The 26,235-nt window shown below is 52.6% G+C and overlaps 2 protein-coding genes across 2 annotated transcripts in view; both read right to left on the reverse strand.

The window, feature by feature from the left end:
* Positions 1–2,293: 2,293 nt before the first annotated feature.
* Positions 2,294–2,639, reverse strand: Smim32 (small integral membrane protein 32). Its single transcript, XM_050143829.1, has one exon. It carries the CDS (start codon positions 2,603–2,605, stop codon positions 2,294–2,296), a length of 312 nt encoding a protein of 103 aa, XP_049999786.1. The 5' UTR covers positions 2,606–2,639.
* A 17,459-nt stretch (positions 2,640–20,098) lies between these two features.
* Trpc7 (transient receptor potential cation channel subfamily C member 7) overlaps positions 20,099–26,235 on the reverse strand; it is a 113,084-nt gene continuing 106,947 nt past the window's right edge. Inside the window, exons 14-15 of the mRNA XM_050143767.1 lie at positions 22,899–22,974; positions 20,099–20,826 (exon numbers count right to left, since the gene is read on the reverse strand). Of these exons, the coding sequence (XP_049999724.1) occupies positions 20,657–20,826; positions 22,899–22,974 (246 nt within the window). The 3' untranslated portion in view covers positions 20,099–20,656. The remainder of the gene's footprint in view (positions 20,827–22,898; positions 22,975–26,235) is intronic.

Genomic DNA, 26,235 nt, shown 5'->3' on the forward strand with positions numbered 1-26,235 from the left:
GGCTTAGGAACCACAGGTGACTAACTTCATAACCTTTTACTCAGTCATGCTCTTCTCTGAGGGGACCAGCCGTTGCTTTTTCTTGTGGCCACAGAAGCCAGGTGAGCACATCCTGTCTGGGAGTCAGCTTCTCCCCTCAGCAGTGCTGCCTCAAGTCTGTATCTCAATTTAACCCTCTTTAGCATTTGATAACCATTCAGTGGAGCATTGTTCAGGCCGTTACACTGTTTAGTATGCTGCCTGACAGAGCTAGGTGATACCATACCCATTTCACAGAAGAGGCCAGAGGACATAGGTTAAATAATTCACACAAGATCGTATGGCTTTTGAGAGACAAGTTGGCATGTAAAGCCGGAGGGTCGGGACGGAGTTGGGACTGGCTCAGCACATCACCTTCAAAGCTGGCCGCTGGGGTATAGTAGAATGCCCTTCTACACAATATCTCCATCCTTCCCAGTCCCCAGTCCCCAGTCTTGAGCATGTGATTTTGGTATGCCAGCTAGGGGCTCGTGGTTTGCACGTCTATGCTCATGAAGTCTCTGCAGCCACATTGCCTGTGGATTAGCTGGCTTATCCTTACCGAAGGCTTGAAGATGTTTGCCTCTGTTTCCTATAATCTACAATGCTCTGGGGAGCTTGTGGAGTGGGTTGTGCTAGCTAGAGTCTGCCAGCTTTGTGAGCAACCCCACACCTGGGAGCTTTCCTGCCACCGCCTGCCTCCTCCCCGGCTTCCTAGGATAGGGGTAGGAGGCATGGTGGAGAACCCTGCCTAGGCTGCCCAAGCCTCCTGTTCAGCCATCCGAACATGTCTGAAAGCGCTTATGAATGTTGCCAACTTCCCTGTGTGTATGCATTCGGGCAAGGGCTAATGTGCTTTCCTGCTTTAGGTTCCCATGACTCCAGCATGGCTGAGAATTAACTGGATTAATATGTCAGATTCTTCTTTAGTAAAAAGTCTCCTAAGCTCAAGTGAAGTGAATTTTAAGCCAAGTAGCTCCTGGGAGTATTTTACACGGCCATGAAAATAACTCCCTGGCCTGGCACGGTAGCACATGCCCTTACTCCCAGCCCTCAAGAGGCAGAGGCAGAGGCAGAGGCAGGCGGACCTCCATGAGTTCCAAGCCAGTGCTGTGAGACCCTGTGTCAAAAACCAACCATCCACCTGGAATTAGGCTGACTTTGAAAATAGCCAAGGCTGTCCCCAGACCTATCTCCTTGTCCCCCGTTCCTGTGGGGTTCTCGGGACTGACTTCTCTTTGCTTGGGAGGAAGTGCCCTCTCCCCCTTTTAGGCCCTACCTTCACCAAGCCCTGTCTCTGGTTCAGGAGCGTCAGGCCCAAGAAGGCTCTGAGAGCAAAGGTGCGAGGGAAGGACCTGCCTCGCAGAGAGGGTCTCCATGGGGTCCTGTTAGAAGGAACTGATTCAGCAGGTCAGATGGCAGTTATCCCTGGAGTCTGCCAGAAAACAAAACAAAACAAAACAAAACAAAAAAAAACCTCTTTCCAGAGCAGGTGAAATGCTGGGGAAAACCAGGGAGGAGGTGGTATGCTCAGACCGGCCCTAGCAGGAGAAGATACCTCGGGTCTAGGCCCCCTAGATAGACCCGCTCATACTCCCTTTCCAAAATGGTGCAACTAATGATCCGTGTTCTCAGTGCTGGGTTTAATTTGGTGAGATTTTATTGTAGAAACATGATCCGTGGAGGCCTGAGGTGCAGACTCTCCCATGCAGGACCCTGCAGCTGTGACTTGCGCCTCCACTAGCTCCCTGGGCCCCTGCTCTTAAAGGAAACTAGGTACTTGAACCCGAGCTGGACACAATGAACCCTTGCATTATTTCCCTATCGGATCCCCAGGGTCAAAGAGCAAGAGGGGTGGTAGCCGCTGCGGGGAGACAGCCATGGGGCTGGGGAGCCCAGTCCGGAGAGGCAGCTCTTGGTTAGTCCCTTGCCGTGCCTGCTGCCCCTCTGTGAGCAAAGCCAGGAACTCACCAGGCAAGCCAGGCTCCTGTATCTGGCTGGGTACTCCTCTTTCTGGATGGTTTCCTGGCAGGGCCCGATGTAGAAAGTAGAAGGGGGGACTCGACTGGGGAGTACTTTCAGGCACCTGGACCAGGACCCCACACAAACCTCAACGGCTCTCCCGCCATCACTTATTCTCCAGGTCCGAAAGGGTCTTTTAGTTCTAGGCGAAGTGTCCCAGGGGCCAGCGACTCTGGAGCCCACCCTGCCCTGCTCCTGCTGGAGGCTCTGTGAGACTAAGACCAAGCGCCCCCAGGCCCTGATTCAGTCTGCTCTAAACCGGCCGCGTCTTCCAGGGCGCACGGGCATCGCGCAGCGAGCGGTCGTGGGGCAGCGCAGCAAAGGCCGAGTGGCGCAGCTGGCAGCCGATGAAGAGGACGACGAGAGCCACAGATAGCAGCAGGAGGAAGAAGAGCAGCAGGTAGGTGGACAGGTCAGGCTTGGTGGCCGAGCTGTCCCGAACTCCACGCGCGGTAGCCAGTTCCAAAGGCAAAGCACCCTCTGCCTTAACTGTGGCTCCGGGGGCCAGCGCGTCGCTTCCCGCTGCCTCCGGGCCGCTTGTGGCGTTGAACACGTCTCCGTACATGATCCGCGGGTCCCGCTGATCCTGGCGGGACCACCTCACTTCTGCTGCAGACCTGCGCTGCTCAGCGCCTCCATGGCGTTCCCCTCCTGTGCACCTGAGGAGGAATCGATGCCCCGCGGGCGGGAGGTCACCGAGACAACTGGGGGGTGGGGAGGGGCGTCCAGATGTGTAGCCCAGGCTACCCCGGCACCTCAGGTGTTCCCTCTTCCGATTGTTGCTACCAGGACAGAGTCCTGAGCCCTTGGCCCATCTCGCGGTTTTTTCTGTCGCTCTTCAGCTTGGATGAGCTCCGGAGCAGTCCTGGGCTGCAGCGGCTACTAAGGGTGCAGGTGAATGCAGCAGCAACTCTGTTCGGCTCTGCGCTGGGCTCGGGGTGCTCTAGGATCCTCCGCTTCCCCAGTCCTGCAGCCTCGGATCCTTGTCCAGACGCCCGGTGTGTTGGAGCCTGTCCTAACGCGCTCCCACCGCTGCTGCTGCTGCTGCTGCTGCTGCTGCTGCTGCTGCGCTCCTGTCTGAGCTGGAGACTGAGCTCCTAGAGCCTTCTGTCCTGGGCGGGAGGCAGGGAGGTGACAGGATTTGCAGCACTGCCTTGAGAGAGGCTGCAAGCCAATGGATATCCTAGGATCAGAAAGGAGGCAGCACTGTGCCTGCCTCTCATCACTCCGAAGAGGACACTGAGTGGGGGGAGAGGGAGAGAGAGGAGCCGGAACAAGGAAGGCTGGGAGGGGAGTGGGGTTTTAATTCCTCTTCCCAGTTGCTTCTCCACGCCTCACACCTGAGATTGAACGAGCTGGGATTTGAACCCGAGCCATTGCACAGTGGTTCTGGCAGCTGCTGTTCATGGCTAACCACAGGTTGGATTCAAGGCATAAGCTTCAGGGTTTAGGTCTAACACTGCAACCTGTCACAGTGGTGTGGCACCTCTGCCTGGAAGGATGTCACTTGCCAAGCTTGCACACTGGGGTTGTGGTGCAAGGGAGCCTGAGCTCAGTCCCTAGCTACCTTTCGAGGGGTGGGGCACAACTGATTTCTGACCAGCCACAGGCCATCAGGCAGAGCACTCAATTAAGAGGTGAGCTGATTACTTTTTGTCAATTTGACACAAGCTAGAGTTATCTGGGAACCCCAAGAAGGAAACTGACTGCGGGCATGTCTGGGGGGGGGGCACATTTTCTTGAATAAAGACAACGTGGGGGGTGTGCTGTGCCATCCCTGGGCGGGTGGTCCTGGTCGCATGAGACAGCCGGCTGAGCAAGCTAAGGGAGGCAAGCTCCGGCCTCAGGAAGTAAGAGCCTCAGGAAAGCCTGGGCTGGCAGCTGAATGAGCCAATGGAAAGAGGAGCTAGCTCTTCCCCTCTCCCACCGCATACTGGGCACAGCCACAGGTGGTGCTGCAAGAGCGGCCATGGCACAGCGGGTGAGAGGTCATCCCCAAAGCCCATCTCTCCATGTCACCCCATCTCACTTGAATGGTGGCCCTGAGTGCTGAATTGAACAACACATAGGGGATTCTGGGGAGACTCCCTGGGCCAGGAGGGGCCATGTAGAAGTTAGGGAACAGCAGGACTCGGCACTGCCCACACCTGCTGGGTTGCCACCCTTGACAGCCTCCGTCCTGGCAAGCAGCCTGTGTGCTTAAAGGACACCAGTCCCTGGGCCTCCACGTTTGGCAGCTGTTTAGACCAACAATTCACTTTTCAGATGGGAAAGCTGGCTCGGAGAGGTGCCAGAATTTATCTTCGTTAGCCTCGACACTGTAACTGGCCCAGGGCTGCAGTAGCAGGGGCAAGTGTCGCTTGCTCTGTAGGTCTGGTCTAATTTGTACTGCACTTGCATGGAAGGTGAAGTCCTACAGACATGCCAAGCCGGAACAGGCCTCCCTGGCACCTTACCCACGGAGTGATCAGCCTCGGGGCTGGATGGAGGTTTGCTTTTGGGTTCTTGTGTGGCTTGAATGAAAGACCCAGGTGGCTAGGTTTGGGGCTGGGTCTGGAACTCTCTCCCGAGCACTGGGTGGGAAGTGGTGAGGCTGACTTTGCCCATGTCTACTGAGTACCAGCCTGGCTAGATAAGTACCCAGGCAGTGGGCTTCCTACAGCTATGTGGGCAGCTCAGGTGGGAGGTCCTAAGTGGCATCCTGGGCAGGACAATGCCTTTGGGCTTTAAAGGGAGGCTGGGTAGCAGACAGATGGCTGGTCTGTCTCCGGTTGTGTCTCTAGGATGTGGCTGTGGAACGTGGGTATATAAAGAAGGCTTGGTACGAAGAGAGGGTCCCTTCCTTGCAATATCATAGGCTCATGGTGGGGGCAAAGATTCTCTGTTGCTGGCCCAGGCCCCTGACACCACTTGCTCCTCCTGTCTGTGCTGCGCAAGTCCTCCCACCTGGCAGTGAAGGAGCTGGACCACCAAGGCCGTGCAGATGACGTCACTGAGCTGTTCTCATGGCAGAGCGGTTCTGGTAGCTGTTGTTCATGCCTCTATCCACAAACTGAGCACAAATGGCCTTCAGGGTTCATCTCGCACGCTGCAGCCTGTGATGGCACACTGTGGTACCTCTGTGCCTCCCAGGCAAGAGGGTGGGGCCTAGGTAAGGGGTCACTTCCAAGGTCACACAGCTGGGTTGCAGGATGAGGGAGCCTCCAATGCCACAGCCTGGGAGTGTTCACCCAGTCTATCGAGCCGAGTGTTATCAAGCTGCCTTTTCTCTTGACAAAGTTGGAGGGGTACCCTGCCCCTTTGGGGGAGTCCTCTGGTATCGATGAGGAAGCTACAGTTTATTTTCTGAAAGACAGAGCCCCGAGAGGGTTGATCATGTTCCCTGCACATCCCCGGGCAGGCAATTGAGCAAGCCTGTCCCTGAGTAAATGCACAGATAGAGTTTGTGCAGTTTTTTATGCAAGCCGGCGTGACCTTCCATTAAGAGTGCTTTGTGGACGCACACATTTAAGTCTTTGAACGATTATAAAAGGGGGCTCCGAGGCCGCTTTTGACTGGCAGAGGTCACAGGGCTGTGCGCTCACAAGGACCTCTCTCCCATTCCGTGCTTATTGAGTGGTATGTGTGCCCCTCCTGATGCCTGTCTGCAGAGCCCCAGGGAGGCGAGGTAAGGACACCCTCCTGCCTTGATGACCACTTGGCAGTTGTTGAGTGGAAACTAGGGGAGCATTGATGTAGCGCGCCAGTGCTACGGGATGGTTCGCAAGCCAGGAAAGGGGCTGGAGCTTTAAATACATACACACACAGACAGAGACACAGGTCATCCTTGAAACAAGAATGCCAACTTTATTGTGTGCCAGGGAAGCTTATATAGGTAGGGATCCTTAACTGATAGCCACGCCCCAGCTCTTGGGATTTCCAGCTGTAAAACCCACCAGGAACCACTTCTCTGCCATCAGGAACTCATGAGGGTCTCGTGCTCAGAGCAGCTGCAGGCACAGGAAAACAACTTGTTTACTCTGCTCACTCCAGCAGGCAAAGGGTCTGAGCCAGACAAAGAAAATCAAGAGACCAGAGGTCTGCAGCCCCCAATACACTGAGCCCCAGGATTTTGTAAACTTTGCTGAAACTGGTACGGTGCGTGGTGAAGCCATTTCTGTTTCTTCTAAATGTTTGGGGAATCATTATGAAACCACTAATGTCAAACAGACTGGGGGTGAAGAGACTTCCTGTGTATGTGTGTGGGGGGGGGGGGGGGGGGGGTGGGCTCATAGTTCCACTCTGAGTGATGAAGATACATACCCTGCTTGCAGAACTTATTTTTTGGTTTGAGGATTTATTTATTTATTTATTTTGGAGACAGGTTCTCTATGAGTAGCCTTGGCTGTCTGGAACTCGCTCTGTATACTAGGCTGGCCTTACACACAGATCCACCTGCCTCTGCCTCCTGAGTGCTGGGATTAAAGGCATGTACCACCACCACCGCCGGGCTATTTTTATTTTTATTTTTTTAACTGCCTTTGCTCCAGCATCTGAGTCAACCTGAGGACAAAGAGGAGGTGCCATGTTTCCGGCATGGTAAACCCCCTTCTGTGGGACCCCTCTCACATCCGGCATGCTCGTTCTCCCAGCCTGTTGCCTAACCTCATTAGGAAAACTGCTTCATTTTGGAGTCTTGGGGGGAATTTGTTGTTTATTTCCTAAAATGACCATTCTAAGCGGCAGCTAGGTCATCAGCCAGTACAGTTGTCGAGATTGTAAAACAACAGCTAACTATTGGCAGCCATGATGATTTGGTTCCTCTGGAGACAGCTTCAACAAGGTCGAAGTAACTGCAGAGTGACGTTTCTTTTTCCATCTGGAAAGGAGGGCCCGAGAGGAACCATTTACGACTAAAATGCCATCAGACAGGCCTGTGAGGAGTTCCCAAGCAAACATGGCCCCCTGGAGTCTCTTGTGGGGCAGAATGTAGGACATGGTGGCAGTTTTGAGCTTGTTGATTCATTCATTGGAAGGCTATCGTTCTGTTGCTCAGGCTTGGAGCTGGTGACCCTCTATGGCCTGTTGAGTTCTGGGAAAAGAAACAGTTGGCAGGGGCTCACTTTTCCTCAGAGATCTCCTCTCTCAACCCTGGCCCCAGCCATGGCCTTCCTGTCTGCCCTTCTGCCCTTGCTGGTGTCTGAACCACGGTGAGCGCCCCCCTGTGGCCAATGCTTCACCTTTTTTTTTTTCTTTATGTTTTGTGTTTTATTTTTGCTCAAGCTATGGTCTCACTGCAGCCAAGCTGTCACTGAACTTGTGACCGTCTTAGTGCCGTGCCTCAGCCTCCCGAGTGCTGTGAGGTTACAGAGGCCAGCGCCTCACCTAGCTCGGTGTCACTTCTATGGTCAGCAGTAGCAGGCCCTCGTGAACCCCAGGCTTTGGGTCCTGGCTGGGCTGACCTCCCTTTCTTATTTTTACTGAGGTAGCTTCCACCCAGGCCCACTATGTGTCTCCAGGCGCGGAGGCCACAGCAGCTTTCTGCCTTTGCTCTTCTGAGGTCCATTCTCAAGGCCGAGGGAAGCCTGGAGTTTGTACATTTTACAGTGATGTAACTATACAAGGATTTATTCTCTTCTGTTTCATAAGTTCCTCCCTGGGATCAGTGACCCTCTCTCTGCTCCAAACTGTCCCTGTCGCTGTAGTCTGAGAGGGATAGCTCTCACCTCTTTCCTTCCCCTCCACCAAGGCGACAGTACTGTCCTTTCCCAAGGAAAAACGGCAGGTTATGGTGAGCTCTGTGGGGACTGTGGCTATGGGTAGGGGCAGAAAATGGCCCCTGACCAAGGCAACTGTGCTGGGCTCATCAAGACCTGAGGGAGGATGCTTTTCCTGTCAACCTCTGCGGGGGGTGTGGGGGGGGGGCACAGGCACATGGCCTGGTTCGTGATGAAATGTGGAATTGCGCGGGTGAGAAGCTGTCCTTTGAGTGGCATTTCCAAATCTAAATTGGAAATTCCATCAGCACTGTCATTTTGTGATGAGGGGACCTTGTCCTTCTCTCGGCTCCCTGCAAAGACACCCAGGCCCCATCCTGGGAGCTCTTCTCTGGGGGTAATTTGTGAATCCCTGTATCCCAGCTCTGCAAGGGAAAGGGCTTCTCCCAGCCCTGGCCAGAGGGTGGCCTTGTCTGGGGAATGGCGATGTGGGCTGCATCACCCAGTCAGAGTGCTGTTTCGTGGGGAAGACTCTCAGGTCACACCCCCTCATAGATGGCGCTGGGTCTTGACAGGGAGCTCCGGAAAAAAGCAGATACTCAGGGGGAGTGAAGAGTGTTGAAGATATGCCAAGCCATCACCCAGCCTTGGTCTTCCGTTCCTGATCACCCACTAAGGTGATGGGCTGGGGCAGCCTTCACCAGCTATGGCCACAGTGTCTCCTTCTGGGGCCTCTTCATTATCATCAGAATGGCTCGTGCTTTTAAAAGTTAATGGTTTCTGCCTTGGTTTGCTTTCTAATGCTGTGATAACAGCTGATTGAAACCAGGAAAGAGTTTATTTGGCTTATGGATTACAATTCACAGAGGGAAGCTAAAGCAGAAACTGAGGCAGAGGGCATGGAGGAGTGCTGCTGACTGGCCGTCTCCCTGTGGCTTGCTCTGCCTGCTTTCTTAGACCACATAGGCCCACCTGCTGAAGGGAGACACTGCAGAGAGTGGGCTGAGCCTGCCCACATCCATCATTGATGAAGATGATGCCCACAGGCCAGTCTCGTGGAGGCAGTACCTTAACTGGGGTTCCTCTTTTCCAAGTAACTAATTAATTTGTGTTACATGGACAAAAGTTTTTCTGTTCTATCCTAGTCAAGATTCAAACCTAGTATTTGGAGCTATGTATGGGTTGTGTAGGTGTGCGTGTATGCTGTGTGTGTGTGTGTTGCAGGGGGAGGGGAGGGTAGGGCATGTGTTGCATGGTACTGGTTAAGTATGAACCAAGGCATCCCCACATTTGCTGACACTCAAGTTCCTTCCTGGTAGCCAGAAAGCCATTAGACTGTTCAACATAAACCGCCGAGGGGAGGGCAACATTGTAACACTCAGTTGACAGAGAAGGTGAAATGTTGGCTAAAATGTTTCAGCTGTCACAGCATGGTGAACAAGGAAGAGCAGGGCTATGGCCCACAGCCCTTCTCTCCGGCATACTGCCTAGACCCCACCTTTTTTCAGGTCACTTTGTATGTCCATACTGCCTCCCTCTACTGACAGCCTTGAATGATGGCAAAATTTCCCATCCCTGAAGTTGGGAACTATTCCCCAGATCTTGGGGAGGGTACATGTTGAAATAGGAGTGGCGGCGGGGCTGTGTCCCCAGCACCCCAGCCGCCTGCTAGCTTATGCCCGAAATAACAACACACAAACTGTATTCATTTAAAGACTGCTTGGCCCATTTCTATCTAGCCTCTTCTAGGCTAATTCTCACATATTAATTTAGCCCATTTCTAATAATGTGTGTAAGCACCCCAAAGTGCGCTTACCGGGAAGATTCTAGCCTACGTCCATCCTGGATCTGAGCTTCATGCGTCTGCCTCAGAGCGCAGAGCTATCGCGTCTACCTGGAGAGCTGAGCATGGCGTCTCTGCTCCAGAGAGCAGAGCTGTCGAGTCTGAGCTCACTTCCTCTTCCTCCCAGCATCCTATTCTATTTACTCCTCCCACCTATGTTTTAACCTATCAGGGCCAAGGAGTTTCTTTATTGCTTAACCAATGAAATCAACAGATTGATATATGACACTCCCACATCAGGTACATGGAAAAGAGAGTTGATTGGGAGATACAGGGCCCTTATATGTTGGTTGGTCTGTGAGAGGAGACTAAGAGGTTTGCTGCCTTAGGATAGCTAACAGAAACCCAGATAGAACAGCGACTTTGGATGCACGGGGAGACAGTGCTTTTCCTATGCAGATCTCTAAGACCACACAAGTCCTCAGGGACATGGCTGGGTGAGGGGTCGGAATAAGTCCATAGATGTACCTGAGTACTCAGGGACTTTAGCTGCAGCTTCTAGCTAGGAAGTGGTTTGGAGACTCCCTGGTCAGTGCCCGGCGAAGAATGGGAAGAGGTCAACCGTGTTTTGAGGTATGCTTCCCATGAGACTGGGGGTCCATGTAACAGTGGCCTGCAGAAGGGACTTCAAGGAAGCAACTGGACCTTTAGCAGCATGGTGGACGCAGGTCCAGACAGAGGGGTTCATGCTTGGGAGGTCCTCTGCCTTGTGCATCAGACCCTGCCTAGTGCAGTACCAAGGTAGTGGGTGTGGCCACTCTGAGCGGGACTGAGATGTCTGTTCCTCAGAAGTGGAATAGAGAGATGCTCCAGCCAGAGATCCAGTAACAGAAAGGAAAAACAGAACCAAACAAAACCCCCTTACATCTTGTAGCCAATTTTCCCTGTATTAAGATTTATATAAATATGCAAAGACAACTGTAAGCGAATGCCTCCTAGAAACCACCCTGGACTGGATGGATTCAGAGAGATTTTCTTTTTCTTTGAGTGCTAAGGATTTTGGAAATTTCTCCAGCTGCTGTGGTTTGCTTTTTGATGAAAACAGTATTTTAAGGAAACAGCACACACCGGAGCAGCTAAAGCAATTTGCTTTGCCACTTCCCTCCCATCTCTGGGGTGCCCGTTCCTTAAGTGCTCCATCTGTGCCTCTTCCTCCGGCCCCTGCCAACCTGCAGAAGGCAAAGGCTGGCACGGGCTGGCACTGTAGGGAGAGTCTCATTGGTGATGCCAGAGACAGTTCATCATGAAGAACAATCTTTACCCCCTGCCCCCACTGGAGAGGACAGAGGGATGGATGGAGCTTTGTTTTTTAGGTTTGGGGGAGAAGTTCTTTCTCATCTGGCCATTAAGAAGGCTGGGCCAGAGGGTGACTGGGTAGGGTCTTTTTCACACCTATCCACACTACCAAATAGTCTCTCTCTCTGGCACTGTGGAACCTTTGCTCAGAGAGATCCTTCCAAACAGCAAAGGTAGCAGAGAAGCCCACTGTCAGCCCCGGGCCTATTTGGAAAGGGAAAACAGTGAAGACAAAAGCTGGCAGAGCTGCTCTAAGGAATTCATGCCAGGGAGGGGTGGGATGAAAATAGAAGTGGGCACAGGAGGGGGAGGTTTAGTGGGCTGGAGGGAGAAATGGGCTGATTATTAAAGACCGAATTACCTGGTCTAATTATGAACGCTCTTTAACAACACAGCTCTTGACGCAGATCGAAAGTGACTATATTCAGTCCCCAAGAGAAGGAGAGAGCAGGTAAGGAACCAGCCATGCCCTTTAACACCTCTCTCCCGTGTGCATTGTGGTGGGGAGAGGTATAGACCCCACCCCTGCCCAGCCTGCTAGAATCTTCCATCCAGCTACCTCAGAGCAGTATGTTAGGGATGAAGACCTCCCCAGCCCCCCACCCCTGTTCTTCAGCCGGAGGTGCCAGAAACTTTATAAGTTTGTTTTGCAACCCTGGCAGGTTGTATGTCTTGGTTCTGCAGCCCTGATACCCTGGCCTGCAGGTCATGTGGACTCTCCCCATGTGCTAGGGGATAAATGCCATCTCTTTAATCCTAAGGAAAGGAGAGAAAGTCCACACACAGCTACTCCAGCCATAGCTAGTGTCCACGGCCCCTTTCTCAAGGCTCTAGCAATGCCCTGGGTGTGGGGTGGAGGGTGGTAGGCTGAGCTACCTGGCCCTGGCTCTTCTTTCTTTGCTGTTTCTGGTGCTTCATCCCTTGCCTTTCCTGCTCGTACACATCCTAAACCTCTTTCTAAAACTAGAGCAGCCCCACACTGGTCTGCCTAGGGACTGGGCCAGGACTGGGCCCAACCATTTCACCCCCCCCCCCTGCTCAGTCAGCCTGACAACCATGCCATCTCACGAACTGTCATTTTTATCAGTGGTCCACTCAAGGGGACACTTGCCCTACTTAAGCTCTGTTTATGAAACAGGGACAGCAAATCCCAACCTGCTCACTCCGTTGGGTTGTCGTTAGGACTGAAGGAGATAAATGACAGGAAAGTTCTCAGATGCCGTATGGAGAGCTAAGAAGGCATCATTTTCATCTCTTGGACAACACGTTAGCCGGCTCTCAACTGAATGCTTGAGATGATTCTCTTATTTTAAAAAGGTTTATTTTGGCTCACGGTTTGGAAAGTTCCAGGGCATGAATGGATAATTGATTGTGCTCTAGGAAGTGTGTCAAGTGCTCATCGTGATGGGAGCATGCGGCAGGGAAAGCCACTTACAGTATGAGTAGGAGGCCGAAGGGAAAGAGGCGGCAGCCAGGGTTCCATAAGGGCTACAAGGACACACCCCAGCCACCTCAGACCTCTAACCAGGCCCCAGGGTTCCATAAGGGCTACAAGGACACACCCCAGCCACCTCAGACCTCTAACCAGGCCCCAGGGTTCCATAAGGCCCTACAAGGACACACCCCAGCCACCTCAGACCTCTAACCAGGCCCCAGGGTACAAAAAGGCCCTACAAGGACACACCCCAGCCACCTCAGACCTCTAACCAGGCCCCAGGGTCTACCACCCCCAATAGTACCACTCTGGGGACCATGGCTTTAAAACACAGGCCTTTGGGGGACGTTCAGTGAACTGCAGCCAACAGACATTCTTGTTTCCGTTTGCTCTGCTCTCTGTGGTGGCCACAGCCCTCGTTAGCATTCCAGGGCTCTTCTTACCTGTTCCCAGGCTCGCTCTTCTCTCTCTCGTGAGACAGCAGGCGTCCATGCAGTCCTGCTGGTCTCCCACACTGCATGGGAGCTGAGCTGGAGACGGAGCGAACTGCCTGTATCAGCCTGTTCAACGACCAAAGCTTCCTGGTGTGGTGCATGTCTTGGTGCATGTGTGGGAGTGTGGGATTGTGTGTGACATGTGTATCTGAGCATGTATGTGTGTAAGCATATATGTGACTGTATGTGAACATGTGTGAGCATGTGTGTGAGTGTGGGATTGTGTGTGACGTGTGTATGAGCATGTGTGTGTGTGTTGTGTGAATGTGTGTATGAGCGTGTGTGTGTGTGTGTGTTGGTTTTACTGGTGTCTAGAAACAGGCTTCTAACTGAGGCACGGCTGGATTTGGTGGGCTGGAAACCCTAACTACAGTTTCAGTAGCGCCTGCCCATGTGGGTTTGTTGGATAACGTTAGTGAAGGCAGCAGCGAGTGCATCATTATTTGTGGATTTAGTAATGAGATTGCTTTCCCACAGACAAGTAGCCAAAAAGAGCATGGAGACAGGATACAGCTCAGTGGTAGAGTATTTGCCTCGTGTACAGGAGACCCTGGGTTCGTTCCGCAGCACGGAGGAAAGGTTCCCGGACCATCTTCAGCCTCTTTGTTTAAATTGTCTGTCACTGGGTACCATCTACCTTAAACACAAGTTCTTACATCAACAAACTCTACAAATGTATATATTATATGTGTGTGTGTGAGCCTGCATGAGTTTATGTGTACCACGTGTGTACAGGTGCCCTTGGAGATCAGAGAACGCTGCGTTCCTTGGAAGTGGAGGTATATGAGGTCGTGAGCGATCTGATGTGACAGCTGAACTCAGGTCCTCTGTAAGACAGTGTGTACTCTTAACCAACTGAGCCATCTCCAGCCCCCATGCAACAGAGTGTTTCTTCTCAGAGCTCAGCTGGGTGGCTCTTCTGCTCTCTGGGGCTGAATTGCCTGTGGGCTGCTTTCTCCTGGGACTCAGCCAAACTGGAAGAGCCCCTCCCCTCCCCCATGTTCTGAAGTTTCTCTCTGTGGTCATACTCCAATGAGGTGTGCCAACTTATTTACAACACAGCACTTGTCTTGCTGTAAGGCAAGCCCCAGTGACCATGTACTCATTAAACTATTGTTTATGCTCTATTTGCTAATGTCTTATTGGCTAATGCAAGTCACATGGCGGGCCAGGCAGGAATGTGCAAAGGGATTCGTGGGGTTTGAGACATGGAAGGCTTGTATCATTGGGGCCATAGATGCCACAGCTCAGCACAGCCATTTTCCCCTTTCTTTCTTGAGGAGTCACCCAAGCACTCCATAGAATAGATAGCACAGCAGCCACGGGAGACAGCTGAGCTTGTAGCCGTGGGACTTCTGCCTCAGGATGGTGTGCATCCTTCAACTGGAACTGTCCTTGTGTTTCACCCCGGTGCAAGTCCTCTCCACCCTATGTTTGGACTGGAGGCAAAATGCAAGGTCGGCATTTGTGAGATGCGCTGAGAATCTGCCTGGAGTGGCTGGAAGCTCCATCCTTTCCTCCCTCTCCCAGCAAGCTCAGCGCAAGTTAGATCACACCCCCTTATACTGCGCTCAGAGACAGACGACAGACAGGCTCAGGAGTCCCAGGACACCAAACTCATCTTCCTCTCTGGAGGAGGACTGCTATGGAGCACAGGGCTTTTCCGAAGCACAGAGTATTCATTGTGTTCACGCTGCTGGCGACATACGGTGACGATAATTCTGAGTGTCTGCGTGTTGAGCAGAGGAGCCAGTGAGGCTCGGGTGGAATGCTCACCTTCAGCAGGGCTCTGCTGGCTTGGGGACCGCTGATTTCCTTCTGCAGATTGGGAAGGCATTGGGGGATCTATTTTGCTGCTGCCTTTCTGGGATTAAGCAGTGCAGAGCTGGAACCCTGGGGCCCATTCTGCTGTCATTGAAGTGATCCGAAGAGTCACTTCCTCTGTTCTCTCAGGTCTGGGCATCTGCAAGATGGTGAGTCAGAGGTATGGTGGCTGTAAGTCTGCTCCTGAAGTCTGCACACACGGGGAGCTACAGATGTCCCCAGAATCAGGACTCAGTTGTTTTTATGTAACTCCAACAGTCGACTCCACCAGCCTGTACTTACAAAACAAGGCTGCATAGGTCCTATTTATAGCAACAGCATTACCAGCCAGAAATTGATCATCCACAGAGTGACTACTGGTTATTTCTGGAGTGTCTGAGGTCGGACCCCACAAACAAGGGTGAGAATGTGGTCACCGTGCCTGCATCCTTTCTGACCTCCCTGCTTCACCTCCTGTGCAGCATCTCCATTTTCAGCTCCACCACAGGGGCCAGACAGCTCTTCTAATCCTGAGGGGCCCAAATCCCCGGGCCACTGAGCAGCACTGCCAAGCCCCACGCCTCACAATTCTCCTTGAGCTTTTGACTTGGTCCCCCTTGTCCGCTCACAGTCGGTGTGCCCTCAGGAGAAACAGTGCTCGTGGACAGCTTTGACGTCTTGAACGGTGGAAGCTTGAAACCTAACACGGAAGGGTGGGAAAGGAGTTAGGGGGACATCCAGGCAGGCTCAGGAGACCACCGGGGGGCACGCACTGCAAACCAGCTTGAGCAAACGTAGCGTTTGTTTGGCAGTGAACTAGGAAGTCCCATGTAGCAAGTCACCAGGACGGAAGAGCTGTAGGAAGCAGGGCCACAGGGGCGGGCTTCACCCAGGGACCCACTGCTCTGCACCCACTCCTGCCTCCCTTCCCTCCTTCCTTCCACCCTTCTACTCCTCTTCTCCCTCTACAGCTCCTGTCCCTGCAGACAGCCCCTCTCCACACGCCCAGGGATTGATGCATGTTCTCTTGCTCAGCACCCCTGTGGTCACATATATATGTGAAACTCAAGGCAAAACTACAAGCTGCCTTGCTTTGGGCAGCTGTTGACTGCGTGGGAGGACTGTGCCTTTGGTTGGCTACACTGGCATCAGGTGCTGGCTTCTGCTGACTGGGGTGAGCGCAGTGCAGTCAGTATCCCATGACCAATGTCTGTTTTTTTGGTTTCTGCACTTGCCACATCTTACCTGATTCCTGCATGGAAACGACATGGCTGTATCCCCCATTTCCTGGTTGTCAGGAGAAAGTGGGAGCCATTGACATAAGCTGGTGGCCCAGCAGGTAGCTTCTGCATGTCAATTGCTTGAAGCACACACGGGCCTTTTTCCTGTCAATGTGGCTGACACTATGCCAGTGGGCCATGTTTGCCCCACCTCTTTCTGATTCAAACGCACCAAGGTTCTGAGATGAACACCTTTAAATTTACCTTTTGTAAGAGCACGCCAAGGGCTGGAAGGGGCCCCTCCCCTTCCTCTTCCTCCTCAGTCCTCCCAGGTGCAGGGCAAAGGCTAGGTCCCCACAGGAAAGACTGCGCTGTTCCTGGCTACTTCCAGTGGGCAGAGCTGCTCCAGCCAAGGCCCTGATCTCTAGGGTACCAAGACACTGCTCTTCCAGCTGGGCCTCCCTGCCTGCTACCTTGGCCTCTCTGTGGCTTCCACATATCTCCCAGGCTGGTGGAAGGCACTTTGGGGTGTGGAAGAGCCCAGAGACAGTCTGTCGCCATCTCCCTCAAAGGCTTGCCCTTGTCTGAAGCTCTTTTTCTCTAGACTCAAGTCTTTGGAATCACCAGCCCTTCAGTTCCTCCACATTTTGGGGCCATTCCTTTTCTGAAACAAAGCAAAAGCTGCTTGCTGGGGGAACCAGAGAAGACTAGTGAGTGGGTGGGTGGTCTTCCCATGGTGTCATCACATCTCTGTGACTCTTTCCCGGGGTCAGTGAGGGTGGGTTAGCCTCAGGATCTTGCTGAGCCCGGGAGCCAGCTGGAAGCGGTTTCATTGAGAGCCAGGACAGAGAAAGTTGGCTTACCTCTTTCCCTTTCCTGTGCCTCCTTCTCTCTAGAACTTTCTCCCTGCGAGAGGTGAAGGGAAGAGACAGACAAGAAAGGAAGGTGCGCCTGGCCGCACAGGTAGGTCAGAACTCCTTGGCGCAGCCTCCGCGTGCCGTCCCCGTTTCCCTGCAGTTCGCATGGCAGTAACGTGCCCTCGGAGGGGTGACAGTCCACGAAGCTCCTTGTTTTCAGGATGTCACAGCCTTCCCAGGCCTGCCACCTCCGTGTGAGGAACTTCCCTGGAATCAGACCTATCGGGGCCCTCACTTGGAGGGGAGGAGTGCTGCCTCCTCAAGCGTGTGAGAGCGCGCCTGTAGCGGCAGCAGCCCCACAGCTAATTGGGGGTTTTTGTCTGGGAAATGTCAGCAGGACCTGTTGAGTCCTATTAGAAGTCATTGAGAGTGACAAATGACAGACGATCTCCACGCTTAATCTCTGCTTACCCAGCGGCCTGATCAGGAGCCTCCCCCGGGCAGGGAGTGGGCTCTGCCAGGGAAGGTAATGGCCATCCTCCAGGCTAGCAGGAGTGGGGCCACATAGCGCAGTCACAGCTGGACAAAAATGCAGCTTTGGAGGGCTTGCATTTTCTGCAAATGCATGCAGCTTTTCAGAGTCGAGTCTGAGGGTGCTGTCTCTAGGAGCCTGGGAAATCTGGAACCCGGGAGGTCCCTGGCAGGGCTTCCCTAGGTGCCACTCTTTGGTTCCAGTCTATTATGTACTGGAGACTAGTCCTGGGTCCCTCCCGGATCTTCCTTTTGGGCATAAGCGACAAATACCAAATGCACACATTAAAGTTATGGGAAACAGCATGACATCGGGTGGGCAGACCTGCAGGAGACGAGACAGGGTGGGCAGCTCCTGTCCCCCTGCCCTGGTGCTAGGCTTCCTTCTCTCTCTTCACTGCCCTGCTTTCCTGAGCTACTTTCCCTGCTGGCCCTGGCTGATTTAGTGAGGGTCACAGGCATGGGGCGGGGCACAAACCCGGGGCAGATGTGGAGTTTATCACTAAGCTCCAGGCTGACAGCTCTGCTAGGCTTCATTCAGTCCCAGGCTCTCCACTTGAAGCCAAGCCCCTCCTCCTTTCTTGCCCGTCTGGCAGCCATCAGGCCCTGAAAGCCCAATGGATGTGACGGGTCTCAGTTCCAGTGCTAATTCTAAGGCGGGGCCTGCTTTCCTTTATCTCTCTGAGGAGCGGATCTGAAGCTTAGGTTTTTTAGGAACAGGGTGTCACACAGTTTGGCAACGCCTGCCAAGCGTCTCCGGCTGAAGGCAGACAGGGAAATGGGCCCTGCTGTGGCTTAGAAGTGTTTGTCAGCATTCTAAGATAAGCAGGAGATCTGAAGGGAAATCTTCCGGAAACATTGGTAATTTGTCCTCTCTGCTAAGATTATTTGTTCTTCCTTCCGAGCGTTGTATGCCTCTATCCAGAGTCCAGGCTGCAACGGGACTCCTGGGTCCTAGTCAGAGGCCAAGTAAAGACTTGCTGCATGCATGCATTCATCCTGTGCAGGCTTGGGAGCCGGGAGGGTGACGAAGGGAAAGGCATTCTCTCTCTGGAGACCAGCACACAGCCTAAAAGGCACCCATAGACTTGATCATTTTATTTTTTAATTTATTTTTTATGTGTATGGGTATTTTGCCTGCATGTATGTATGTTAGTATACAATGTGCATGCAGCACCCACGAAGCCAGAAGAGGGCATCAGATTCCCTAGATTGGAGTTACAAAAGATTGGGAGCTGCCATGTGGGTGCTGGGAATTGAACCCAGGTTCACTGGAAGAGCAGTCAGTGTGCTTAACCACTGACTCATCTCTCCAGCCCCAGAAGTTCTTTGAAATACACCTACAATCTCCCTACTGACACCAGGTTAAGGATTTATATTTGCAAAATGCCCATGGACTACCGGGTTTGCATCTTGCTCAAGCCCTGGGTTGAGGTATGGGTGGGGCTGGGAAGACCCAGATATGGAATATTGATTGCACCATCTTCTCTAGCTGCCTACCTCAGCATCCAGGGCAACAGATGTTGACTCCCCCACCCTTCCAAATGGGGCAGAGTTGGCAGAATGGCCTGGATTAACAAATAGAGATGTACCATCCTTGCTTCCCTAGGTGCTGGAACCAACTTCTCTTCTGTCCGTCACTGCATCCTGCCTGCTGCTTCCTCACCTCAGAGTGAAGCAAACAGATTTTGCAACTGGGTACCTGAAACTCAAGTCTGATCTTTCTGCATATATGGAGGCACGCTCACCCCTGGACTTAAGGAAAGTATATACAAATTCATCATGCCTACTCTACCAGACAGCAGTATAAACTCATGCTCAGTTGGCCAAAGCCACCTACTGGAGTATCTCACAGGGTACCTATATCCAAAAATACTAGGTCCCCTGTAAAGGGTTGCCTGTCAGTGCATATGGTCACATATGCCCAGGAACAGCTGCCACCTAGCATCTAAAGATTAATACCCTAGCAAAACCCAAGTGGAGAGTGTGGTTCCTACTGAATGCAGAGCTTTGACAAGATAGCAAAGATGAAAAGTCATCCATCACACAGGTTCCCATCTCTACATACGTGCATACCCACAAATGTGTGCGGACGCATGTGTGTGCATGTATAACCATCCTTTCTCTCCTTTCCTTCCAGAGTATCTTGTAGGCATCTAAAGTTGGAATCCTGACCCTCCTTCTAGGGTTGCTGTGAAGATTTAGGAAACTGGAATATGGAGCTACTGATGCTTGGTACACAGTAGTTCTGATGCATGGTACACAGTAGTTCTGATAAGTAGTAAACAGTAGTTCTGATGCGTGGTACACAGTAATACCCATGCGTGGTACACAGCAGTACACTTGGGTACACTGAAGCAATTCTGAAGTCTGTGTTTCTTTGGGACCAGTGGAGTCTCCTTCAATCCCAGGGCATTGGCACATTGTTTGGGGCTGGGCGCCACCTGGTGGCTGCTCTCTACTCTCACTTAGGACCCTTGGATGTGAGGCCCCTTTCCTTGGCCCCCTTGCCCTCCTTCTATACCCAACAGGGCAAGAATGCTCTAGGTGAGGGCTGGGAACAAACTTGCCACTTCCTTCACCACTTCCTTCCTGACCTTGGAGAGGCTGGAGTCAGGTCTGGAAATGGGAGGTGGGGCTTGGCAGTGAGGATAGAAGTCAGCTACTTCTTGCGGGGGGGGGGGGGAGTTCGGCCTCTCCTTTCAGATGCCCTGACCCCGAGGGTCCCCAAAGCCAGGTCCACCTGTCACAGATGGCCCAGCAGACATCCACAGAGATCCCCAGGCTCTTATGAGGTAATTTTATTTCTTCTCATTTTAGGTAAAAATAGTAAATACAAGATAATCTTAATAAAGGTAAAAATACATTATTTGGATTTTGTCGTTTCTAAACAATGACAACTTTTCTCTACAGTACAATTTTTGATTTAGTGTTTTTAAACTTTTTTTTAAAATAAACAAATAGAACTATTTAGCTATTAGGCTATCTGGGTTCTCATCTGGCACTTAAGAGTAGGTCAGAGGCCACCTCCCGGTTCTGGTTGTGTGTATATGTGGCGGGGAGGAATGAGAAGGGACTCACAGGATGGGGAGGGTTGACTTCCCAGGACACGGCTGGAGTCCTGAGTGGGGTGGGAGGACACATATGTGCATCCAAGATGGCCTTTCCCTGCCTTGACCACCGAGGCTGGGTGGGAGGTCTCCTGTCTGTCTGATGGCACTTCCTCCCTCCTTGGGGAAGCTCTTCTCTCCCAACAGCCTAGTTTCACAAGCCTGGGTCCAGGCAGGTCCTGGCTAAGATGTCAGCCACGTGCCCAGGACAGAGCCAGTGGATCCCTTGTATCCCAGGGGAGTGGAGTGGAACTCCTCCCCAACAGGGCTGTGACTGGGACGTCAGCCGGGCTTTGGAATGCTGGTAGAAGTCACAGGTGCCCAGCAGGCACTAAATGTCCTTGCCCTTGTTCACCCGCAGGTGGTCTTTGTTTAAGTTCTTCCCAAATTTCTCACTGAGCTGTTGGATCAGGTCCGCTAGCTCGCCCGTAGCTTGTGACTTCTCTTCAAGAAGCTCGTAGCGAAGGCTGGAGATGTCTTGCTTGATTTCCTTGAGTTCACCTGCAAGGACAGAAGAGGGTTCCTGGGATGAGCATGCAGAGGGAAGGCAGTACTGTGCTCTGGGTGCTCTGGGTGCAGGTCCAGCCCCCTGGGGTTGTGGGGGAGGAGGGTGTTGGGATCCTGAAGGTCCTTGTGCCCACAGATCTCAGAGAACAAAAGTGCCACCCAGCTGACTTCCCACTATGCACTTACAACCCCCCCCCCCCATTCCTAGAAAGCCTCCCCCTTCACAGCTTGGAGAGGTGGAGTTCAGGGCTGCAAGATTTCTGGCAACTGTTTCACACACTGCTGGCTCCAGTTTTGTTCTCAGAGCCGTTACAGGTAGATGTCAAGAGTGAGCAAGATGCTCGTTAGCTGGAACATTCACCTTCGGGATGCTCTGCTTGACTCTGTGGACACGTGCACCTGAGAAGCAGGCTCTACATAGCACAACCCGGGGCTGGCCAGCTGCAGGGACAGCTTCAGCTTGTTCTTAGAAGCAGCCTGATCTCACCTGTTCGAGCCTCCCAGATGCCCGCAGCTGCCTCCCCCAATAGGGGACCACCAAGCAGTCACTTTCATTTTCTGTTTCCATAGTAACCCACATGGTTAGAAGCCCATGGGGTCTGGCCTGTGGGAATCTCTTTATTAAGCACAAAGGGGAATAGAAGGCTCTTTCCTCATATTCTAGACACCAGACTTAATTCTGCAGAAGTCCACTGCTTGTGGGAATATGATTCCTATTGCTTACATGGGTGTGCTTAAATATATAAAGTGCAAAGATCTTATACACACTACTATTCTTATTAGGGGGCTTTGTGAAACCCCAGGCTCATGATATCATTTAAGTTACAATGGCACCCACCTACAAATTGTGTATCAGTTACCTTCATGTCTGTTACAGTCACACATCCATAAGGCTAGGAGACATGGCACCTGGTGATCTCATAATTGGGGCCCACAAGGAGAGGTAAGTAAGTGTCCTGCCGCCCAGCCTCAGGTCTGTTTGCTTAGCAGCTAGATGGGGCATTGCTGCTTTTCAGACTATGCTGGGTACCCCCCAAGATGAGGCAAAGTGTCATTCAGTAGCTGGGTTCTTTTGGTAGCACTTGTGGTCCCAGGGAGGGGAGGCAGAGTATCTCCAGCCATGGACAAGGGTCTTTCTGGGTAGCAAGTATTTATCCTGGGTGTTGCATGAGTAATGACCCGGTGGAAGGCACCCGCCTCTCACTTAAGAATCCCTGCTGAGAGCAGACTGAATAATAACTGAGACGGGAGGTGAGAGCGACCTAGATGGGAGCTCCGGTGTGCACGGGAGCCACCTGACGTTGTCATCTAACATGGAGACCGCGGGCTCTGCCACAGATGCAGGGATGCATCCAGCTGTGATCTGTGCACCTTAATTAGCGGGTACTGAAGAGGATGTCCTCAGAGAAATACAGCTCTTGTTAGAGTCAGAGGCAGGATGGGCATTTGGGGCTGAGCTAGTGGCAGATTCTGGAAATGGGGTTTTGTATACATGCCCACATAGGAGGACATGAATCGTGGGCTCCTAGGCTCTCCTGAATTCAAGGTGCTGGAAGCCAACTGAGGAAGCCAACACTGTGAGTGGCAGACGAATGTCCCACGCCTCCATGATGTCTACATTGTCACCACTGGTGGCTGGACTGAGGGTGAGTCATGTCACACAGTGAACAGGAACTAAGGTGACGTGTGGAATCATGTGCTAACCAGCTGGCTATAGGAGAGTCCTCTGGAAGGTCCGGGAGCCAATCTAATCATGGTGTTCTTAGAAGAGGAGGAGGTAAGGTGGAGGCAGGTCAGGGTGGAGGTGGCAGTTGGTGGTGAGACAGGGTGGAGAATCTGAGAGCTGGGTCAAGTGTGGAGACCCCAGGGTGGAGCAGCTGCTGGGCAGGGAAATGAAGACCTTGGTCTCCCCGCCTCATGGTGAGCATCTGCTCACACTGGAGAGCAAAGAGTCTCCCAGAAATGACACAGAACCCCAACACCACCACAGTTTCAGCCCCGAGAGAACCATGCTTGACCCCTGACCTTCGGAATCTGAATAAAATTGCCTCGGGGCCCCCACGTACCTTCATTGACCTCATCGTTTTCTCTGTCCACCTGGGCCTTCAGCACATATCTCTTTATGAGACGTTTCATGATTTTCTGAAATGAGAAGCACAGGCGGGCTCAGGGGCGGGGCAGCCAGCAAGGGCTCCTTCTCTCTGGCACCCCAGGAGAGAGCACAGAGCACTAGCAGGCTGGTGCCTCTCTCCCAGGGTGCTCTGCCCAGTTGGAGGGCCTGGCAAAGCTCTGCTTAGCTTCCATACTCCCCAGGAGGTAAGAACAGGAGAAGCCAAGCCTAGGAAAGAGGGAACCTTGAATACATGGCTCTGCATGACGCCTAAGCCCACTTTAGCCCTGGCCAGACAGGGAATGCTGGGAAATCTTAGCAGGTCAGCTCAGGTAATTGCAGCCCTTAAGAGGTGGCAGTGTGCGGATCACGGCAGAGGCCAGGACCAAGCAGAGGAAGTCGACAGCGTCTTGAAGAGTTGCTGCCAGCGTCCGTCAACCTCACTCTCAGCTTGGCCTCTGGGCCATGATGGAGAGAGAGACCACTTCTCCAGACACCCCCAGGTCTGACCCTGTACCCCCAGGAACGGTGCGGCAGGGACTTTGGCCCAGCTTCCTGACCGCAGGTAAGTATTCCTTACTGAGCAAAGCTTGAACCACACTGAGGGACACCAAGAATAGCGCCAAGTGTCAGGAAGCCCCGAGGAGCTGAACTTTGGGCTTTGCCAGCTAGCTGTTCCATGGTTCCTGTGAAATCAGAGTTTAAAAATATTTGGAGAGCTGAGATTTCTGACTCTTGCGAGACGAGCAGCATGGAAGAGGGGCCAGGGTTCCCTGCTGCCGCTGTTGCCCTGGCCACCTTTACCGAGCCACACTCAGAACCATGCTGCCCTGGCCAGGGGCCCGTTCACCTGCTTATACCCAGAATCAGGAGGATGCAGCAGCATCTTTGAGAGTTCAGACACCTGCAGTGGACCCGGGTTCAGTCCTAAATTCTCCTTCACCACAGAGAAATGGGATTGAATGGCATGCACAGTGCTAGAGGCTTCAACAAATTTCCTGTCACCTGATGGTTCTCCTCATGCCCTCAGCTGGGACTGCCTAGCCAAGGAGATGTCTCCAGACTGCAGTCCAAAGATTTTACATGTCCTGAGCTAAGTTCCTTTCACCCATGGCCCTGGTGAGCTTAGGCCAGTGAGTCCTCCTTTGCTAGAGCCTGTGGGCCCCCTTTCCCATGACTCCGTGGTTTGGGTGCTGGGAACAACTCATTAGCAAGATGCCCTGTTTGTCCTCAGATGGTGGTATTAACACAGTAGTGTCTGAAGTGAGGCCCAGCCTTTTCTCTGGGCCATTCTTCTAGTCCAGGAAGCAGGTTATCTACATCACAGGAATGTGTACCCACTCCTTGGTACCTTCAGAGGAAAAACAAACCAAACAAACACAAAAATAAAAGCTGCCCTTAACTGGTTCTCCCAGAAGAGAATGGCAGTTAATCTCTGCACCTTTTATTCTAAGGAATTAAGAACATTCGTCTGCTGCACATTTTTAGGCCAATCCGAGAGAAAGGGTGAGCAAGTTAAAGTTAGTTGCCAGCTCCAGGCCTGGACAGTGAGAGCCTGTCTCAGTGAAGCAAGCCAATGGTTTCTCCACTGCGGTCTCCTGAGTGAAGGAGCCTAGCTGTTCTTGATGCAAGAGGACAAGGCAGAGCCTGAAAGAAATGGGTGAGTGTGACTGACTCCGCTTTGTGGGTGCAGCAGCCACCACAGTCCTGCCTAGTTAGTTAGTAGTTAGTATCCACTGAGCTCTGGATTAGGCCACACGATTAAATTGAGTCCTCTAAAATTATCCCAAGGGCTATACTTATGACACTCTAGCACACGCCTGCCAAGCTATGCTTTGACTTGGTGAGATCCAGTTCACATGCATCTTCTTGGAGGAGGAAGAGGAAGAAGAAGCAGAAGCAACTCAGACATGTGCGCTCACTTTACAGACCATAGTGTGTCAGTCTTATTCATAAAAAGTGAGCTCAATCTCTCCAGAGACTCAGCTCTCAGAGGAGCGCACTTAGGCCCTCTCATCCATGTCCTGATTCTAGTCCATTGTTTGGGCTCTTGGGCATGGGAGCCAGGTTGGAAAAGACCTAACTAACCAAGCAGCCAGTGCTGAGGGAGCTAGTAAGCCAGACTCCAGGGGTCTGCTCCAGTCTGCAGGAACCGCCTTTCCCCACCTCACAAAGCAAAAGGGCTAAGAAGATTAAAACAGAGAATTCTGCCCACCAGGGGACTCCCGAGGAAGAGACAGAGGGAGCCAGGCCCAGGGACCCTATGACAGAGGAAAGCGTGTCCTGTCTGCGATTTCACAGGATTTCTGCAGATGACCACAGTTTACAAGGTCAACAGAACACGCTCGCAGTGAGCTGGTTGCTCTGGGGAAGGGAGGGGAGGGACGATGGACTGGAGGCTGCAGGTTCTATGCCCATCAAACGGTTGTGCCTCAGAAGTATGTAGCCTAGAAGGTCCCCAGTGGGCCCCAAAGCAGGAAAATAGCCTCAGGTCACCCTCAAATCCACCTTTGCTTTGTGCATTGCAGCTGGCAAAAAGACACTGATCCAGGCCCCTCCCGGTCCATATCCTCACCTTGGGCTTGGGAGTTTTGACAGATACCATACTAGAAACCACCAAGCGCCCCCCCCCCCCAACAAGGCAGGGACTGAGGGGACTCTAGGGAAGCACCAGAATGACAGGCCAGAGTCTGGGGGATGTGTTGTGCTGAGAGAGAGAGCCCAGAGAATCAGCTGGGTCACCACCAGTTGTGAGGCCTCAGCCAAGGAGAATTAGTTCTGTAATCTGTAAAATTTGATGGCATCTGGGGGGAAAGGACACCACTAGTGTCCAGACTGCTTCCCCATGACCTCTGGGGTCATCTCAAGACTAATTTAGATGACTAGCTCAGAAAGATACCTAGACACAGAGCCCAGCTGGTCCAGAGTGACCAGGTACAAAAAGCTGGGTGTTCTAAGTCCCTCAGCCCCCAAACCCAGTGCCTTCCGCTTTTCTGGCGACTACTTGAGTGAGTAGCCTGGAGCTTTTCTCCAAGGTCATCCCTAGCCTGAGGCTCCAGACATCACAGCAGGGGTTTCTGGGAGATCTAAGGCAGGAGGACTGAGATTGTGGTGCGGATTGGCAGACAGGGACAGCTGTGAGGTTGATTACTATTCATCTGGGTGCAGGGCGGTAGCAGGCAATCATTCTTCCTTTATCTCATAGCCGGTTCTGTCCAAGATCAGGGGTTTCTATTAGGAGTTGCTATCTGTTCTGTGACACACAAAATCTGTGCTCTCCTCCGAGAAGCTGA

This window comes from Alexandromys fortis, unplaced genomic scaffold (assembly GCF_014885135.2).
Source record: "Alexandromys fortis isolate MF-2015 unplaced genomic scaffold, M_Fortis_MF-2015_v1.1 scaffold_1, whole genome shotgun sequence".
NCBI classification, from domain to species: Eukaryota; Metazoa; Chordata; class Mammalia; order Rodentia; family Cricetidae; genus Alexandromys; species Alexandromys fortis.